This window comes from Ranitomeya variabilis, chromosome 4 (assembly GCF_051348905.1).
Source record: "Ranitomeya variabilis isolate aRanVar5 chromosome 4, aRanVar5.hap1, whole genome shotgun sequence".
In the NCBI taxonomy this organism is placed as follows: domain Eukaryota; kingdom Metazoa; phylum Chordata; class Amphibia; order Anura; family Dendrobatidae; genus Ranitomeya; species Ranitomeya variabilis.
In genome coordinates this window covers 457,441,587-457,462,693 of record NC_135235.1, presented here as the reverse complement: position 1 = coordinate 457,462,693, position 21,107 = coordinate 457,441,587, and the positions used below count along the sequence as shown (strand labels likewise).

General features: G+C 44.9%; 1 protein-coding gene across 2 annotated transcripts in view; it reads right to left on the bottom strand.

Moving 5' to 3' along the window:
• The window catches only part of BPIFB2 (BPI fold containing family B member 2), a 48,995-nt gene extending 29,633 nt beyond the window's left edge, over nt 1-19,362 (bottom strand). For both annotated transcript variants that reach the window (XM_077251626.1, XM_077251627.1), the window contains exons 1-2: nt 19,278-19,362; nt 17,123-17,254 (exon numbers count right to left, since the gene is read on the bottom strand). In XM_077251626.1, coding sequence (XP_077107741.1) covers nt 17,123-17,228 — 106 coding nt within the window. In that variant the 5' untranslated portion in view covers nt 17,229-17,254; nt 19,278-19,362. The remainder of the gene's footprint in view (nt 1-17,122; nt 17,255-19,277) is intronic.
• Between the last annotated feature and the right edge of the window lie 1,745 nt (nt 19,363-21,107).

The following is a 21,107-nucleotide window of genomic DNA, read 5'->3' as shown; positions in this document are numbered from 1 at the left end:
GGTTAAAAGTTGACCAGCAATTTCTCATTTTTACAGCACCATTTTTTTTTAGGGACCACATCTCATTTGAAGTCATTTTGAGGGGTCTATATGATAGAAAATACTCAAGTGTGACACCATTCTAAAAACTGCACCCCTCAAGGTGCTCAAAACCACATTCAAGAAGTTTATTAACCCTTCAGGTGTTTCACAGGAATTTTTGGAATGTTTAAATAAAAATGAACATTTAACTTTTTTTCACACAAAATTTATTTCAGCTCCAATTTGTTTTATTTTACCAAGGGTAACAGGAGAAAATGGACCCCCAAAGTTGTTGTACAATTTGTCCTGAGTACGCTGATACCCCATATGTGGGGGTAAACCACTGTTTGGGCATATGGCAGAGCTCGGAAGGAAAGGAGCGCCATTTGACTTTTCAATGCAAAATTGACTGGAATTGAGATGGGACGCCATGTTGCGTTTGGAGAGCCCCTGATGTGCCTAAACATTGAAACTCCCTACAAGTGACACCATTTTGGAAAGTAGACCCCCTAAGGAACTTATCTAGATGTGTGGTGAGCACTTTGACCCACCAAGTGCTTCACAGAAGTTTATAATGCAGAGCCGTAAAAATAAAAAATCATATTTTTTCACAAAAATGATCTTTTTGCCCCCAATTTTTTATTTTCCCAAGGGTAAGAAAAGAAATTGGACCCCAAAAAATGTTGGCCAATTTGTCCTGAGTATGCTGATACCCCATATGTGGGTGTAAACCATTGTTTGGGCGCATGGCAGAGCTTGGAAGGGAAGGAGCGCCATTTGACTTTTCAATGCAAAATTAACTGGAATTGAGATGGGACGCCATGTTGCGTTTGGAGAGCCCCTGATGTGCCTAAACATTGAAACTCCCTACAAGTGACACCATTTTGGAAAGTAGACCCCCTAAGGAACTTATCTAGATGTGTTTTGAGAGCTTTGAACCCCAAGTGTTTCACTACAGATTATAACGCAGAGCCGTGAAAATAATTTTTATTTTTTTTCTCAAAAATGATTTTTTAGCACCCAGCTTTGTATTTTTACAAGGGTAACAGAATAAATTGGACCCCAAAATTTGTTTTCCAATTTGTCCTGAGTACGCTGATACCTCATATGTGGGGGGGAACCACTGTTTGGGCGCATGACAGAGCTCGGAAGGGAAGGAGCGCCATTTGGAATGCAGACTTAAATGGATTGGTCAGCAGCCGTCACGTTGCATTTGCAGAGCCCCTGATGTACCCAAACAGTACAAACCCCCCACAAGTGACCCCATATTGGAAACTAGACCTCCCAAGGAACTTATCTAGATGTGTTTTGAGAACTTTGAACCCCCAAGTGTTTCACTAAAGTTTATAGCGCAAAGCCGTGAAAATAAAAATTCTTTTTTTTTTTCACAAAAATGATTTTTTAGCCCCCAGTTTTGTATTTTCACAAGGGTAACAGGATAAATTAGACCCAAAAAGTTGTTGTCCAATTTGTCCTGAGTACGCTGATACCCCATATGTGGGGGGGAACCACTGTTTGGGTGCATGACAGAGCTCGGAAGGGAAGGAGCGCCATTTGGAATGCAGCCTTAAATGGATTGGTCTGCAGGCGTCACGTTGCATTTGCAGAGCCCCTGATGTACCCAAACAGTACAAACCCCCCACAAGTGACCCCATATTGGAAACTAGACCTCCCAAGGAACTTATCTAGATGTGTTGTGAGAACTTTGAACCCCCAAGTGTTTCACTACAGTTTATAACGCAGAGCCGTGAAAATAAAACATCTTTTTTTTCCCACAAAAATGATTTTTAGCCCCCCAAATTTTTATTTTCCTAAGGATAACAAGAGAACTTGGACCCCAGAAGTTGTTGTTCAATTTGTCCCGAGTACGCTGATAACACATATGTTGGGGTAAACCCCTTTTTGGGCACACGGGAGAGCTCGGAAGGGAAGGAGCACTGTTTTACTTTTTCAACGCAGAATTGGCTGGAATTGAGATTGGACGCCATGTCGCGCTTGGAGAGCCCCTGATGTGCCTGGACAGTGGAAACTCCCCAATTCTACCTGAAACCCCAACCCAAACACACCCCTAACCCTAATCCCAACGGTAACCCTAACCACACCCCTAGCCCTGACACACCCATAATTCTAATCCCAACCCTAATCCAAACGTAAATGTAATCCAAACCCTAACCCTAACTTTAGCCCCAACCCTAACTTTACCTCCAACCCTAGCCCTAACCCTACCCCTAACCCTAACCCTAAACGTGACTGAAATACGTGGCACTGAAATACGTGGCACTGAAATACGTGGCAATGAAATACGTGGCACTGAAATACGTGGCACTGAAATACGTGATACGTGGCACTTAAATACGTGGCACTGAAACACGTGGCACTGAAATACGTGGCACTTAAATACGTGGCACTTAAATACGTGGCACTGAAATATGTGATACGTGGCACTGAAATACGTGGCACTGAAATACGTGGCACTGAAATACGTGGCACTGAAATACGTGGCACTTAAATACATGGCACTTAAATACGTGGCACTTAAATACGTGGCACTTAAATACGTGGCACTTAAATACGTGGCACTGAAATATGTGATACGTGGCACTTAAATACGTGGCACTGAAACACGTGGCACTGAAATACGTGATACGTGGCACTGAAATACGTGGCACTGAAATACGTGGCACTGAAATACATGGCACTGAAATACGTGGCACTGAAATACGTGGCACTGAAATACATGGCACTGAAATACGTGCAACTGAAATACGTGGTACTAAAATATGTGGCCCTGAAATACGTGATACGTGGCACTGAAATACGTGGCACTGAAACACGTGGCACTGAAATACGTGATACGTGGCACTGAAATACATGGCACTGAAATACGTGGCACTGAAATACTTGGCACTGAAATACGTGGCACTGAAATACGTGGCACTATGACTGTCAGAAAATGTTCATTAAACGGTTAGGGGTGAGGTTAGGGGTAGAGTTAGGGTTAGGGTTTGGATCCCTTTATCACCTTGATGGTGGTGGGTGGCTTTTCAGTGTGTTTTCTGTTTTTTTTCAATAAAAATGCATGCGTTTTTAACGCAAACAAACGCATGTGCTTAAAAACGCAAGAAAATACTGCAGGTTGTATTTCTGAAAATGAACGCATGCAGAAAAAAACCGCATGCGTTTGAAAACGCGACCAAACGCGTACAAAAAAACCGCATGCGTTTTCAATGTTAAATATAGGGAAAAAACGCATGCGTTTTTTTGTGCAAAAAACGCTGCAGACAAAAACGCAAGTGTGAAACCAGCGACGCTTTTTATAGCAAAAAAGTTTTTGCGTCTCCACATTTTGAGACCTATAATTTTTCCACATTTTGCTCCACAGAGTCATGTGAGGTCTTGTTTTTTGCGGGACGAGTTGACGTTTTTATTGGTAACATTTTCGGACACGTGACCGTTTTTGATCGCTTTTTATTCCGATTTTTGTGAGGCAGAATGACCAAAAACCTGCTATTCATGAATTTCTTTTGGGAGAGGCGTTTATACCGTTCCGCGTTTGGTAAAATTAATAAAGCAGTTTTATTCGTCGGGTCAGTACGATTACAGCGATATCTCATTTATATCATTTTTTTATGTTTTGGCGCTTTTATATGATAAAAACTAAAATATAGAAAAAATAATTATTTTGGTATCGCTTTATTCTCAGGACTATAACTTTTTTATTTTTTTGCTGATGATGCTGTATGGCGGCTTGTTTTTTGCGGGACAAGATGATGTTTTCAGCGGTACCATGGATATTTATATCAGTCTTTTTGATCGCGTGTTATTCCACTTTTTGTTCGGCGGTATGGTAATAAAGCGTTGTTTTTTGCCTCGTTTTTTTTTTTTTTTCTTACGGTGTTTACTGAAGGGGTTAACTAGTGGGGCAGTTTTATAGGTTGGGTCGTTACGGACGCGGCGATACTAAATATGTGTACTTTTATTGTTTTGTTTTTTTTATTTAGATAAAGAAATGTATTTATGGGAATAATATATATTTTTTTATTATTATTTATTTAGGAATTTTTTTTTTATTTTTTTTTACACATGTGGAAAAATTTTTTTTTTACTTTTTTACTTTGTCCCAGGGGGGGACATCACAGATCATTGATCTGGCAGTGTGCACAGCACTCTGCCAGATCGACGATCTGCTGTGCAGGGCTGCAGGCTTACCAGTGTCTGCTCTGAGCAGACACTCGGTAAGCCACCTCCTTCCCTGCAGGACCCGGATGCCGCGGCCATCTTGGATCCGGGACCTGCAGCCAGGAAGGAGGTAGGAGACCCTCGCAGCAACGCGATCACATCGCGTTGCTCCGGGGGTCTCAGGGAAGCCCGCAGGGAGCCCCCTCCCTGCGCGATGCTTCCCTATACCGCCGGTACACTGCGATCATGTTTGATCGCGGTGTGCCGGGGGTTAATGTGCCGGGGGCGGTCCATGACCGCTCCTGGCACATAGTGCCGGATGTCAGCTGCGATATGCAGCTGACACCCGGCCGCGATCGGCCGCGCTCCCCCCGTGAGCGCCGCTGATCGGTGATGACGTACTATCCCGTCGGCGGTCATACGGGCCCACCCCACCTCGACGGGATAGTACGTCTGATGTCAGGAAGGGGTTAATGGCCCTTAAAGGGAACCTGTCAGCTGATTCGTGCTGCACAACATTAGACAGCACAATCCAGCTAACAGGTCCATTATTGCAGAACTGTATGTTTTACTCGGAACCTCTGTGACATTTTAGAGAATGCAATTTTTATAACAGTGGCTGGTGATGGGGTGACAAGGATGACAGGTCACAGATACTGGTCTTCACTGGCTTCTCTCTACTCCTCCTAACTATGACAGGTCACAGAGACAGGCATTCACAAGCTCCATTCCCCTGGGGATGATAGGGTGTCGTTCTTGACTTCTCTATTTTGTACAGGCGATGTAACTTCTTCATCACTTGACCTTGAAAACAAGTGCCTTGGTCAGAATGAATCCTCTTTGGGCAACCGAACACCCTACTGAAGTTTTGACAGATAGCCTGCACCGCTGTATCACCAGTCTGATCCTGAGTTGGCGTCACCACAGCGAACTTGGTGAAGTGGTCGGTCATCACCAGACAATGTTCATAGCCGAGATGAGCCGGGACCACGATCAAGTAGTCGATCATCAACAGCTATAAGGGGGCAGAAGTCATGATAGTCTGTGTTGGGGTTCTCTGCTCCAGAGGTTTGGCTAGTTCACAGCTTCAACATTGCTGGCAGGCCTCTTCTACTGCCATGTTTAACAGGGGTGATAAACCAGCTTCTACAGCTACTGGAATGTCTTGTCCGGACCAAAGTGAGCCCCTCTCTCATGGGCCTCTGTAGCCACGATTGGGATCAACTTCTCCAAAAGCACCGCTTGCTAGGTGACTCCCAACTCTCGCACTAACTGTACTCATCAATACAGCAGGCCATCCTTCAGCTGAAGTCTTTCCCACTGCCTTAGAATCTGCAGAGTCCCTAGGGACAGAGCGTCTCTTTCGCACCGGCTGGGAGTTGCTTCAGGGCCACCCACTGTCTCAGCTGCGCGAGTTCCTTATCTTTTTGCTGGAGTCGCACCCAGTCATCCCTAGGTTGCCCCAGTACCTGCTCTCCAGATGCCTCTCAGATCTATGCCTGCATCGCCTTCAATGACCTGGCGAGGTCCCGGAAGCCAGGAATATCTTCGGCTTCCAACTATTCATCCCGGTCACATTCAGGTCGCTCATGGGTCGCTCTTGACAGAGCATCAACATGCGTGTTCTCAGCTCCGGCTCGATATGCACTCTTGTACCGGTACTTTGCAATGCGGGCCACCCACCACTGCTCCAAGGCCCCCAGTTTTGCATTTTCTGAGTGAGCTAAGAGGTTGTTGTCAGTACATACTAGGACCTCAGATCCAGACAGGTATTTGGCAAACTTCTCAGTCATCGCCCACACTAACACCAGCAGTTCCAACTTAAATGAGCTGTAATTGTTGGGGTTTCATTCTGAGTCATGGAGGGACCGGCTTGCGTAGGCGATTACTCGTTCTTTCCCATTCTGCATCTGCGACAGCACGGCCCTCAGTCTATTCAGGCTCCCATCCGAGTGAAGAATGAGGGGCTGTGAGAAGTCAGCGTAAGTGAGTATGGGAGCCTCAGTCAAGGCCATCTTCAGGGCTCGAAAGGCTTCTTCCTGGCTACTTCCTCTCTGGATAATCTGATTCTTCGAACCAGACGGCACTCCCTTTAGTAGCTCCAGCAGTGGACTAGTGGTATGGGTGAAATTCTTAACAAACCTCCGGCAGTACCCAGTCAGGCCCAGAAAGGCCCGGACTTCCTTCACTATCTTTGGGCTAGGCCAGTCCTGCAACGCCGCTATCTTCTCACGTGCTGGCCTCACTACTTCAGCAGATATAATGTATCCCAGGTACTTGATCTGCTTACAGAAGAGATTACATTTTGGCTTCAGGCCATGCTTCTGTAGATGACTCAAAACTTGATCCAGCCACCAGAGGTGTTCTTAAAAGGTGGCTGCATAGACAATGATGTTGTCGAAGTAAATAAGCGTGGCTTCAAAGATCGGATCCCCCAGACACCTTTTCATCAATTGCTGGAACGTCCCAGAAGAGTTAGTCAGACCAAAGGGCATCCGGTTAAATTCAAACAATCCCATGGGAAGTATGAGCTCTGTCTTTGGCCGTTCATGTTCGGCCATGTGCACATGCCAGTATCCACTGGCCAAATCCAGGGACGAGAAGTACTTTGCCTTTCCCAAGGCCGAGAGCGACTTTTTAATTCAGGGTAAAGGATAAGAGTGCCGCACCATGCAAGCATTCAGCTACTTATAGTCGACATAAAAATGTAGGGTCCCTTCTTTCTTCTGAACTAGGACAATGGGAGCTGCCCACAGGCTCTGGCTCTCCCTTATGACTCCACTCTGCAACATGTGCGCCAGCACTTCTTTCACTTCTTTGTACATTTGAGGCGGTATCTGTCGGTACCTCTCCCGGATCGGCGCTGCACTTCTTGTGGGTATCTCATGGATTATGGCTGTAGTGCACCCTAAGTCATCCTCATGATGGGCAAAGACATCCTGATCACGTTCCAGTACAGCTTCCACCTGTTGCACCTGCTGCGGTGAGAGTCCTGACAATTCGACCTGCATTTGTTCCAGAATTTGGCACCCCTCTTTTGTGCTTCCAGGCGGGTGTTCTGGGGGCAGGGTGATAGCTACAGTCCATGGGTCTCCCTTCACTGCCAACTGGACTGCCTCTGGTGGTATCAATTCTTCTGGCATTCCCAGCACCTGCACTACTTCACTCTAGGGCGGGAAAGTCAGATTATCCTCCCTAGGTTGATGCATCGCATCACAACGTTACCATCGTGGACAACGGCTAATGTCCGGGCAATGAGGAATCCCTAAAGGTACCTGGTCCATGAGGGTTGGTTCTATCTGGACTTCTACCCCTTCAAGGGGCATACAAGCTCGTACAGGCAGTGTGAGCACAGTCTGGCCAGGCGAAGGATGAATTCAGCAGCTGCAGGGACTAACACTTTTCCTAACACTTTTCCTTCACTCGCCATTTCTTGGGCCTGGGCGACCCGTATCAACTGTTGAAACACCTTCCTCTGAAGGGATTGAGGGCTTCACCGGTCCAGAAAAGCATCCAGGGACTCGCTGATCAGGAGGGTTCCCAGCTCTTTTAGCACATTCATTCCCAGAGCCACTGGGAAGCCATTGCTGTTTTCTCCGGCGGTCAACATGACTCCTTTCCAGCCCACATCTTTGCCGCACACTGTAATTTGCATCCAGACCACCCCTGCGACCGGACTGGGCAACTGTTTGGCCACGGTCAGCTTGATCACTGGGCCTTACTCTGGCTGCGTTACCTCAAGCAAATGGTGTCTGAAATATGCTTCCAGCATGGTGGTCACCTGGGAATCGATGTCAACTAGGCAGCAGACGGCTTGAACAATCATTTCAGCCCATACAAGGGGACTCACCGAAATTAGACTTACAGAACTGGATTCTCCTTTCCCTGGCCTTTCAGGCTCTGGGCAGTGTCCCCCAGCCACGGAGCCCACTAGTTTAACGGCTGCCAAATAAGAGGCTGCCCTCGTCTCGCACAGCCTCGAGCATAGTGTCCAACGAAAGTACCCACACTTGAAACAAGTCGGATGTCTCTTAGCCCAGGCTTTTTCCCTTTCCCGGCAGAATACAATGGGCAAGTGGGACTCGGGGTCACTTTTGTCTCTGGACAGATTGGGAGCCAAGGCAGGGTCTCTCCTGAGGCCAGAGAACTGTTCTCACATTTCCTGTATTTCTTTCCGAATTTCTCTGGCCCATCCTGGCTCATCTGTGGGCGAGGTGGGTACTCCACTACTCCTAACCATCCCTGCCGAGGCTGCAGTCTCCTGTTCTTGCTCATCACACATCTGCCCCAATCTCCAGAAACATCATGCGTGGGTCGGCATGTTGGCGCTCCCGCAGAGCTTGCAAGATGGTCCCTCAAAATTACATCAGGAAGCCCCACGCCCACATTATCATGCTTAGCGATCGCCTCGTGCACCTCTTATAGCGCATTCATACAGTGCGTCACGGTTTCGCCCTCTCTCTGAACACGGCTAAATAATCGCATCCGTAACTCTCCAATATCAATGGGACCCCCATGCATCTCTTACAAAATTTGTAACATTTTAGTAAAGGTGTCCCGTTCATGAGAGTGCTGAAACAATACAGAACAGCTAGCTTCCCCATCTATGGTCATCACAGTAATCTCTGCCTGCATAGCGGGGGTCATTGGATGCATTCGCAACATGCCTTTAACCTGCTCAATCCAGTCCCACAACAGTGAATTACTCCCTGTAAACTTCGGGAGATTGCTGACCATAGCCCCCAGAGGTGAGCTGACCCTTGGGGCACTGTTGTGAAATTGGATTTTGGGCTCCCCCGGTGGCCACTGGTGGAATTGAACTGGTGTGCATCATCCTCTCTGTTCACCTGTTTCCATCAGGATGTGGGAGTCGCTATTTAGCCTTGCTCCTCTGTCACTTCCATGCCGGTCAACATTGTAATCAGAAGCCTTTCTGTGCATGTTCCTGCTGCTAGACAACTCCCAGCTAAGTTGGACTTTAGTCCTTGTTTGTTTTTGCATTTTGTTCCAGTTCACAGCTGTAGTTTCGTTTCTGTGTCTGGAAAGCTCTTGTGATCTGAAATTGCCACTCTGATGTTATGAGTTAATACTAGAGTCTTAAAGTAATTTCAGGATGGTGTTTTGATAGTGTTTTTAGCTGACCATGAAAGTGTCCTTTCTGTCTTCCTGCTATTTAGTAAGCGGACCTCAATTTTGCTAAACCTATTTTCATACTACGTTTGTCATTTCATCTAAAATCACCGCCAATATTTGTGGGGGCCTCTGTCTGCCTTTCGGGGAATTTTCTCTAGAGGTGAGCCAGGACTATATTTTCCTCTGCCAGGATTAGTTAGTCCTCCGGCCGGCGCTGGGCGTCTAGGGATAAAACGCAGGCTATGCTACCCGGCTACTGTTAGTTGTGCAGCAGGTTTAGTTCATGGTCAGTTTAGTTTCCATCCTTCCAAGAGCTAGTTCTTATGTTTGCTGGGCTATGTTCTCTTGCCATTGAGAACCATAACAGTTTGACCGGCCAAAAAGGGTTAAATTAATTGACAGAGAAAGGAGAGATAAGAGAAGTCTGCTGAAGATTTTTTTTTTTTTTTTTTCCTTCAGTTCTGAGTGTGCTTGTAATTGAATCTCTTGCAAGTCTGCCTATGTTGCAGCCTTTCTCTCTCTCTCTCCTTCTAATCCTGGAATGGCTCTGTGTTCACCTGTTTAAAATGGATATTCAGAGTTTAGCTGCAGGTTTGAATAATCTTACCACGAAAGTTCAAAATTTACAAGATTTTGTTGTTCATGTTCCTATATCTGAACCTAGAATTCCTTTGCCTGAATTTTTCTCGGGGAATAGATCTTGCTTTCAAAATTTCAAAAATAATTGCAAGTTGTTTTTGTCCCTGAAATCTCGCTCTGCTGGAGATCCTGCTCAGCAGGTCAGGATTGTGATTTCCTTGCTCCGGGGCGACCCTCAGGATTGGGCTTTTGCATTGGCTCCAGGGGATCCTGCGTTGCTCAATGTGGATGCGTTTTTTCTGGCCTTGGGGTTGCTTTATGAGGAACCTCAGTTAGAACTTCAGGCGGAAAAGGCCTTGATGTCCCTATCTCAGGGGCAAGACGAAGCTGAAATATACTGCCAGAAATTCCGTAAATGGGCTGTGCTTACTCAGTGGAATGAGTGCGCCCTGGCGGCGAATTTCAGAGAGGGTCTCTCTGATGCCATTAAGGATGTTATGGTGGGGTTCCCTGTGCCTGCGGGTCTGAATGAGTCCATGACAATGGCTATCCAGATCGATAGGCGTCTGCGGGAGCGCAAACCTGTGCACCATTTGGCGGTGTCTACTGAGAAGACGCCAGAGAATATGCAATGTGATAGAATTCTGTCCAGAAGTGAACGGCAGAATTTTAGACGAAGAAATGGGTTGTGCTTCTATTGCGGTGATTCAACTCATGTTATATCAGCATGCTCTAAGCGTACTAAGAAGCTTGATAAGTCTGTTTCAATTGGCACTTTACAGTCTAAGTTTATTCTATCTGTGACCCTGATTTGTTCTTTATCATCTATTACCGCGGATGCCTATGTCGACTCTGGCGCCGCTTTGAGTCTTATGGATTGGTCCTTTGCCAAACGCTGTGGGTATGATTTGGAGCCTCTTGAAACTCCTATACCCCTGAAGGGGATTGACTCCACCCCATTGGCTAGCAATAAACCACAATACTGGACACAAGTAACTATGCGGATTAATCCGGATCACCAGGAGATTATTCGCTTTCTTGTGCTGTATAACCTACATGATGTGTTGGTGCTTGGATTGCCATGGCTGCAATCTCATAACCCAGTCCTTGACTGGAAAGCTATGTCTGTGTTAAGCTGGGGATGTAAGGGGACGCATGGGGACGTACCTGTGGTTTCCATTTCATCATCTATTCCCTCTGAGATTCCTGAATTCTTGACTGAATATCGTGACGTTTTTGAAGAACCTAAGCTTGGTTCATTACCTCCGCACCGGGAGTGCGATTGTGCCATAGATTTGATTCCGGGTAGTAAATACCCTAAGGGTCGTTTATTTAATCTGTCTGTGCCTGAACATGCTGCTATGCGAGAATATATAAAGGAGTCCTTGGAAAAGGGACATATTCGTCCTTCGTCATCTCCCTTAGGAGCCGGTTTTTTCTTTGTGGCTAAGAAAGATGGCTCTTTGAGGCCGTGCATTGATTATCGGCTTTTGAATAAGATCACGGTTAAATATCAATATCCGTTGCCACTGCTGACTGATTTGTTTGCTCGCATAAAGGGGGCCAAGTGGTTCTCTAAGATAGATCTCCGTGGGGCGTATAATTTGGTGCGAATTAAGCAGGGGGATGAGTGGAAAACCGCATTTAATACGCCCGAGGGCCACTTTGAGTATTTGGTGATGCCTTTTGGTCTTTCAAATGCCCCTTCAGTCTTTCAGTCCTTTATGCATGACATTTTCCGTGATTATTTGGATAAATTTATGATTGTGTATCTGGATGATATTTTGATTTTTTCGGATGACTGGGACTCTCATGTCCAGCAGGTCAGGAGGGTTTTTCAGGTTTTGCGGTCTAATTCCTTGTGTGTGAAGGGTTCTAAGTGCGTTTTTGGGGTTCAAAAGATTTCCTTTTTGGGATATATTTTTTCCCCCTCTTCCATCGAGATGGATCCTGTCAAGGTTCAGGCTATTTGTGATTGGACGCAACCCTCTTCTCTTAAGAGTCTTCAGAAATTTTTGGGCTTTGCTAACTTTTATCGTCGATTTATTGCTGGTTTTTCTGATGTTGTTAGACCATTGACTGATTTGACTAAGAAGGGTGCTGATGTTGCTGATTGGTCCCCTGCTGCTGTGGAGGCCTTTCGGGAGCTTAAGCGCTGCTTTTCTTCCGCCCCTGTGCTGCGTCAGCCTGATGTTGCTCTTCCTTTTCAGGTTGAGGTCGACGCTTCTGAAATCGGAGCTGGGGCGGTTTTGTCGCAGAGAAGTTCCGATTGCTCCGTGATGAGACCTTGTGCTTTTTTCTCACGTAAATTTTCGCCCGCCGAGCGGAATTATGATGTTGGGAATCGGGAGCTTTTGGCCATGAAGTGGGCTTTTGAGGAGTGGCGTCATTGGCTTGAGGGGGCTAGACATCAGGTGGTGGTATTGACTGACCACAAAAATCTAATTTATCTTGAGTCCGCCAGACGCCTGAATCCTAGACAGGCGCGCTGGTCGTTGTTTTTCTCTCGGTTTAATTTTGTGGTGTCCTACCTGCCGGGTTCTAAGAATGTTAAGGCGGATGCCCTTTCTAGGAGTTTTGAGCCTGACTCCCCTGGTAATTCTGAACCTACAGGTATCCTTAAGGATGGAGTGATATTGTCTGCCGTTTCTCCAGACCTGCGGCGGGCCTTGCAGGAGTTTCAGGCGGATAGACCTGATCGTTGCCCACCTGGTAGACTGTTTGTTCCTGATGATTGGACCAGTAAAGTCATTTCTGAGGTTCATTCTTCTGCGTTGGCAGGTCATCCTGGAATCTTTGGTACCAGGGATTTGGTGGCAAGGTCCTTCTGGTGGCCTTCCCTGTCTCGAGATGTGCGAGGCTTCGTGCAGTCTTGTGACGTTTGTGCTCGGGCCAAGCCTTGTTGTTCTCGGGCTAGTGGATTGTTGTTGCCCTTGCCTATCCCGAAGAGGCCCTGGACGCACATCTCGATGGATTTTATTTCGGATCTTCCTGTTTCTCAGAAGATGTCTGTCATCTGGGTGGTGTGTGATCGTTTCTCTAAGATGGTCCATTTGGTTCCCCTGCCTAAGTTGCCTTCTTCTTCCGAGTTGGTTCCTCTGTTTTTTCAAAATGTGGTCCGTTTGCATGGTATTCCGGAGAATATCGTTTCTGACAGAGGTACCCAATTCGTGTCTAGATTTTGGCGAGCATTCTGTGCTAGGATGGGCATAGATTTGTCTTTCTCGTCTGCTTTCCATCCTCAGAATAATGGCCAGACCGAGCGGACGAATCAGACCTTGGAGACATATTTGAGGTGTTTTGTGTCTGCAGATCAGGATGATTGGGTTGCTTTTTTGCCTTTAGCGGAGTTTGCCCTCAATAATCGGGCCAGCTCTGCCACCTTGGTGTCTCCCTTTTTCTGTAATTCGGGGTTTCATCCTCGATTTTCTTCTGGTCAGGTGGAATCTTCGGATTGTCCTGGAGTGGATGCTGTGGTGGAGAGGTTGCATCAGATTTGGGGGCAGGTAGTGGACAATTTGAAGTTGTCCCAGGAGAAGACTCAGCTTTTTGCCAACCGCCGGCGTCGGGTTGGTCCTCGGCTTTGTGTTGGGGACTTGGTGTGGTTGTCTTCTCGTTTTGTCCCTATGAGGGTTTCTTCTCCCAAGTTTAAGCCTCGGTTCATCGGCCCGTACAAGATATTGGAGATTCTTAACCCTGTGTCCTTCCGTTTGGACCTCCCTGCATCTTTTTCTATTCATAATGTTTTTCATCGGTCATTATTGCGCAGGTATGAGGTACCGGTTGTGCCTTCCGTTGAGCCTCCTGCTCCGGTGTTGGTTGAGGGCGAGTTGGAGTACGTTGTGGAAAAAATCTTGGACTCCCGTGTTTCCAGACGGAAACTCCAGTATCTGGTCAAATGGAAGGGATACGGTCAGGAGGATAATTCTTGGGTGACTGCCTCTGATGTTCATGCCTCCGATTTGGTCCGTGCCTTTCATAGGGCTCATCCTGATCGCCCTGGTGGTTCTGGTGAGGGTTCAGTGCCCCCTCCTTGAGGGGGGGGTACTGTTGTGAAATTGGATTTTGGGCTCCCCCGGTGGCCACTGGTGGAATTGAACTGGTGTGCATCATCCTCTCTGTTCACCTGTTTCCATCAGGATGTGGGAGTCGCTATTTAGCCTTGCTCCTCTGTCACTTCCATGCCGGTCAACATTGTAATCAGAAGCCTTTCTGTGCATGTTCCTGCTGCTAGACAACTCCCAGCTAAGTTGGACTTTAGTCCTTGTTTGTTTTTGCATTTTGTTCCAGTTCACAGCTGTAGTTTCGTTTCTGTGTCTGGAAAGCTCTTGTGATCTGAAATTGCCACTCTGATGTTATGAGTTAATACTAGAGTCTTAAAGTAATTTCAGGATGGTGTTTTGATAGTGTTTTTAGCTGACCATGAAAGTGTCCTTTCTGTCTTCCTGCTATTTAGTAAGCGGACCTCAATTTTGCTAAACCTATTTTCATACTACGTTTGTCATTTCATCTAAAATCACCGCCAATATTTGTGGGGGCCTCTGTCTGCCTTTCGGGGAATTTTCTCTAGAGGTGAGCCAGGACTATATTTTCCTCTGCCAGGATTAGTTAGTCCTCCGGCCGGCGCTGGGCGTCTAGGGATAAAACGCAGGCTACGCTACCCGGCTACTGTTAGTTGTGCGGCAGGTTTAGTTCATGGTCAGTTTAGTTTCCATCCTTCCAAGAGCTAGTTCTTATGTTTGCTGGGCTATGTTCTCTTGCCATTGAGAACCATAACAGGGCACCCATAACTGTCTGGTCTGCTGGCTCTGTGTTCGTGGACTGCATCCTGCCAACTACGCCAAATGTAAGCAGGTGCTGAGATGCAGTATGCAGGGATTGCAGAGCAGGGCAATATAGCAATAATATTTATTTTTTTTAACAGTAAAAATTGAAGTAATCTCTTCGCAGGGAGTTAATAATAGAAAAGAGTTATTGGAACCACAAGGGTTAAAAGAAATAAGCAAAATGAGTGCAACAGTCTAAGTTTCAAACAACACTTATCGTAGCTCCTTAGTCTGCAGTACGATGGGAGCAGTAGTACCGGCAATGGCCGGTGTAGGGTCCTCAGATGGGGAAAAAAGTTATCAATCCATCTTCTGGCGGCAGTGGGCAGTCTCCAATTTTACCCACTGAGCCCGTGGTCCATAAGCCTGGACTAGGGGCTCAGTGGCAGCTCATCGTATTGGCCAATGCCCTCAGATCCGGTGTGAAATGGTTGAGGGTTCCAAGAGACCGTACAGATGGGCAGGTAGCTCGCCATGTGGCAACCTATTTTGGAGGCTGATAGTCTCATGTCTGGTGTGAAACAGACTAAGGAAGGTCTAACTGTAGCAGAGCTAAACAGGGATCACGCTGAGGAACCATGTGAGTCCGACCCAGGTATGTGTTGTGTGACAGAGAGAGAAGTGCAGAGAAAGAAGACATGTGCAATGTGAAACCTGCTGTGAAGAATATGGATGTGCTGCATCAAGAAAATAGTAAAGTTGTTCATTTGAAAGTTGAAATGGGCTGTGTCTCAATCTGTGCAAAACCGTCTAAAGGAAGCCTGCAGCAGAGCAGAGAAGACCCTGACGGCGCAGAAAGCGGATCCACAGGTATGAAAAGTAATGGACATTATTTTCATGTGATGGGAGGCCAGGGCACAGATGCCCCGGAGTCCTTGGCCATGACTACGGCCCTGGCACTCTCTCATAACAGGTCACAGAGGCAGGTTTACACTGGCTTCTCCCTGCTCCTCCTAACTATAACAGGTCACAGAAACAGGTCTACACTGGTTACTCCCTGCTACTAACCATGACAGGTCACAGAGACAGGTCTACATTGGCTTCTCCCTGCTCCGCTTAACTATACTGATTTTCGGGAAGCAAGGCAAGAAACTTCTCCTGTCACTATCTACCTGTAACAGTAAGACAAATAGTAAATAATTGGCAAACGATAATAATAGTATATGAAAGTATTGCTTTTTCTGACTTGAACGCCCCGCCATTCACCATGCTGTGATTTTAATTACATCCAAACACAGTTGGTTCCGACCTTCCTATAAATGCAGGCTTTACCATGTTATTAGCCATAGGTAAGTGTTCACATTAGGCAGTCAGCTCAGATACCATAGGTAAGTGTTCACACTAGGCAGACAGGTTAGTTACCCATCCGTTTTGAGATTACCTTGACGTTTGGTGGATGGGCTCACAACTTTTGGCCAAATCTTGTGCTAAAAATCTCATGTGTTTTTTCATAAATTTCACAAGCCATTATGCTGTTCACATTTCATATATTGCACATTTCCTTGCCTTAGCACAATAAAATTGAGTGCAGCCATTATCTATTTGCAATAGTATATGAAACAGCATGGACTCGTAGCTAAAATGGAATCAGCAGACGTATTCAGAACCAGGGTTAATAATCTCATGACTACTCTTATATGTGAATAGGTGCATACCAGGAGCAGCTACCTCCATCTACAACATACAAAAAAGATTGCACTCTATAATGCTAAAGCAGGTCATTGTGAAATATATGAACTATGAATAGTAACACATCTTCTGAATATTAGGATATAAATGAGACGCTTTGCACATAATTTGGCCAAATCATGCCTGCCCATCACCCAACATCATGGTAGTCTCAAAAAACTGATGGGTCCCTACGTATCAATGTAAATACCTCTCTTAGGCTGATGTCTGAATTCCTAGGTGAATGTGGACACCTCTCTCAGTAAAGCCTGCTTTTATGGGTAGGTAGGAACCTGCTGTAATTAAAATCACCACATGTTGAAGGGCGGAGTGCCCTAAGCTTAGTAACTGAGCACTATGCCTTTCAAAATGTGGTGATTTTTATTACAGCAGGTTCCCACCTACCCATAAAAGCAGGTTTTACTGAGAGAGGTGTCCACATTCACCCAGGAATTCAGACATCAGCCTAAGAGAGGTATTCACATTGATACGTAGGGACCCATCAGTTTTTTTAGACCACCTTGACATTGGTTGATGGGCAGGCATGAATTGGCCAAATTATGTGCAAAGCATTTTTTTCCTAATATTCAGAAGCCGTATTGCTATTTATATTTCATATATTTCACATTGACATGCTTTAGCACGATAGAGTGCAACCTTTTTTTTCATACGCTTATACGTGCTATTAATTTTACTGACGGACAAGTGCTACCCACCATACTGCATGGCTTCTTGCTTTACACGGACAACTGTTTTACAATGTGTACTTTTCATTGGAGGGATCCATACTATCAGCAGCGCGGTTATGAAAAGTAGCTTCATGTTTTCTACTGTGAGTTCTCTTTTGCCTTGAGAAAAGCAAGAATTAAAAATATGATTACCGAGCTGCACAATTCCATTGTAATAAACTTATAACACAACTTGCATTGAGATTACATAATTCATTTGTCATGTGTTCAGATGGGATAACCACTCGTCTGGATACAGAGCAACCGGCATTAAGGTCTATGTACCCTTTTTTCCGTATCTGCTCAAATACAGTGTAAATAAAAAGGAACTATGCAATGGGACGTAAAAGGAATCTGTCACCAGGTGCTTGCCTCCCAATCTGAGAGCAGCATAATGTAGAGACAGAGACCATGATTACAGTGATGTGTCACTTACTGGGTTGATTGCTGTAGTTTAGCTAAAACACCACATTTTCAGAAAGAGACTATTAGTAGAGGACTAGTAAATATGCTGCAATGTAGTCCTCCATAATCATGAGTTCTGTATAACTCCACTCCACCTTTGGTTGTCAGCTTTCTGCCTAGGCATAGTACACACAGAAAGCTGTCAATCAGTGGTGAGGGCAGGTTTATACATGGCTCAACATTCAGATAACTGGTAGATCTGCAGCAGATAAAATAGTTATTTTATCAAAATAACAGCAGGCAGCCCAGTAAGTGACACATAGGTGGAATATGGGTCTCTGTCCCTACATCATGCTGTTCTCAAAAGGTGTTAGTAAAAACCTGGTGACAGAATGCTTTTAAAGGGAGTCCGGCAGCAGGGTTTTCCTTTGTAATCCGACAGCAGCATTATGTATGAAATGAAACCCTGATTCCAGGTATGTGTCATGGTATCAGCAGTTGTGATAGAATCACAGCTTTCTCTGTTGCATTTAGCAGAGCTGAGATGTTGAGCCCTTTGTAACCCGGCCCTCACCACTGATTAGCAGCATTCTGTGAACATTGTATAGTGACAGAGAGCTGGGGATCTGATTGAACTGTAGTTATAATCTCCTGCTGAAGAAACACTGATTCATTTCAAGCACAAAACACAGCATAGTAAGTGACATGTCACTGTAATCAGGGTCTCTTCCTTCTCTTCATGGTGCTCTGAGATTACATAGGAAAAAACTGGTGACATATTCCCATTAATTAAAGGAGCACTTCCATTAAATGTTTTATTCATTAAATGTGTGTATATGTGCATGTACTATAGTGTTTGAGTGTTAATATACTCGCCTACAGCTGCTCTCTCCGGTGTCCAGGGCCGTTCTGCTCCTCTTCTCAGTGATGTCACCACAAATGCGAATATCCAGCTTTGTGCTCTATGCATGAACCAGAAGTCTCTTTTACAATGAAGCCTATGGAGTCTTGTTGTGATGCTCAATAAGCTTACATTGCAAAAGCCACTTCTGGGTCACGCAGAGCGCAGTGTGACCTGGAAAGTCTACAGAGGGGTGATGTCACTGAGAAGAGGACTGGACACCTGGATAAAGCAGCGGTAGGTGAGTATATTAATACACTCACAACACATTACATGCATATACACACAATTAAAGAGTAAAACACTTAATGGGAGTGCTTCTGCAAACATTTTCTATTGCTGTGTTTCTGCTGCTCCTCTGCAGACTATGCATCTCCACAGTAGCAGACAGCAAACAAACTGTAGTCTGATCTTGAAGTCATATTTTCTTCTGTCTTCTACTTCTAACTAACATATTACATGTATGGTGATACACAGTTAGCACCAAGAAGAAAGCATGAGCTTGCAGAAACACTGCACCGAATTTGTTTTGTCTGTCATCATGTAGATGCATAGTCTGCAGAGATTCAGAAACAAAACAATAGGATTTTTTTAAAAGACCTATTGCAACGTTTAATTTTACGTTAACTTGAGACATTAAAAAATGTAGTTGCAAAGTTGGACTTTACATGGTCATCTACACATTTCCAGTACTATCAGTCCTCAAGAGTCGAATCTACTCTTTCCTTATAGTTTCTAAATTAAGTATTTTTTTAATTACGTTAACTTTAAATTTTGAATACGATTTTTCTTTTTTAAAGCAAACTATAATATCAAACCTTAAGGATATTTCTTTACCTGTATATGGGTGCTCAGAATCAGAACCTTCTTCTAGCTACTAATTGTAGCTTTGTAGCTGAGATTGAACAAAATGGGAATTTATATGTGGTTTCAGAAGTATTGACATAGAAAGTAAATATGTAAAAAAAAAAAAGGCTTACAATAAACTAAGATTTATGTCTGGGTGTAGCTTTGTAAACATTTAATATGTATTTAGTCGATAGCAAATGAAATTGATGCCAACTTTATGTTTCTCATAAGGTCTAAAAGTTGTCAGGTAGCTGTACTGCTGCAGTCTACAGATGCCAAGGGACAATTTTATATAATATATATAATAGAAGATACATTTTTCTGGAACGTTCTGGAAAAAAACTTGTGAAAAAAGCATTCATTCCATTATTTTGCATTCGATTGCAAAGCAGATTGCACTTGATTAGAACTTTCTGCCATTTTTTGCCATGCTTGTAAGGTAGGTAAATGTTTCTCAAATATAAAGGGCATTTGTCACCTGATTTCAGAAAATGAGCTGCATACATTAGATAACTTGTTACAATTACAGCTGGTTATCTGTTACAGCTGGTGTACTTGCTTTGAAAATATATTACAAAATTGTTGTAAAATATTTTTTAAAAGTTTTCTTACCTGATAATTAAAACAAATATTTTATATCAGTATCCACAACCATTCTGACTTGGATCTTTAAAGGTAACTATTAAGGATGAGCTGATATTTTAAGATTTTAATTGCTGGTAATCACATTTTTTCAGGCGGCTCCTCTTTCTGCATTGGTTGGTTTCCTGTCCTTGATGGAAAACCCTCAGTAAAATTGACGGTGAAGATTTAAGACTGAAGAAGATGCCTGGGCCTGGGATGGTCGGGGTTTTTGCCAGGCATTGGTCTGCTGCGGCCGTCACCAGGTAACGGTAGCGCCATGGAGGTCCCCATATGGGTGCCCTCCCTGAGAGAGTGTGTGCTGACGCTTGTTGGCTGCTCTGCCCAGGAGCTCATCAGGGCTCCAGGTGAAATTATCTCAAGAGGATGCCTGGGTCTGCTGCGGACCTTAGCGAGATGGGTTAGGGAGGCCATCAAGCTAGCTTATGCTAGGGCAGGCAGGGCCATTCCTGAAGGTATACAGTATATGCCCATTACACAAGAGCTGTGGTGTCATCCTGGGCAGAGAAAGCAGACGCCTCCATCGACCAGATTTATAAGATGGCCACATGGTCCTCTCCATCCACATTTTTTAGGCACTACAGGCTGGATCTATCGGCCTCCTCTGACCTCACGTTTGGGAGAAGGGTTCCACAGGCTGTATTCCCTCCCTAAGAATTTAAGTCTCTGTAATTCTCTCGTGGTGGGGTCATGGATGACTGAAAACCCATAGATTACTTACCGGTAATATGTTTTTTCATAAACTATAACAGCACCCGTATATTCCCTCCCTATCTAATCACTCTTTTTTGGCTTGGTGAGTCTTTGTTTTTTGTTCATTCACTCCCTTTGGGTGTTGGGGGGTCAAGAAGGAATATGAAAAGAAGTATATGATTTATGTGTGTACGCTAACCTGGGAGTTTCCTCTCGTGCCCTGTAAACCAACTGATGAGGAGAGAGGAGCCGCCCTTTTTATCTTGAAGGTTTCCTGTTCTTGAAGAGTGAATCCCCTCTCTCGTGGTGCCATCATGGGTTACGAAAAAACACTTTACCAGTAAGTAATCTCCGTGTTTCCCACAAAATTTGATTTGTGCAAATCTCAATACCAAAACTGGCTAGTTAGCATAAATAAATAATCTTTATTAGAACACACTTTTGGTAAAAGTAAAAATCAGACAACGATAAGACAGAATGAAC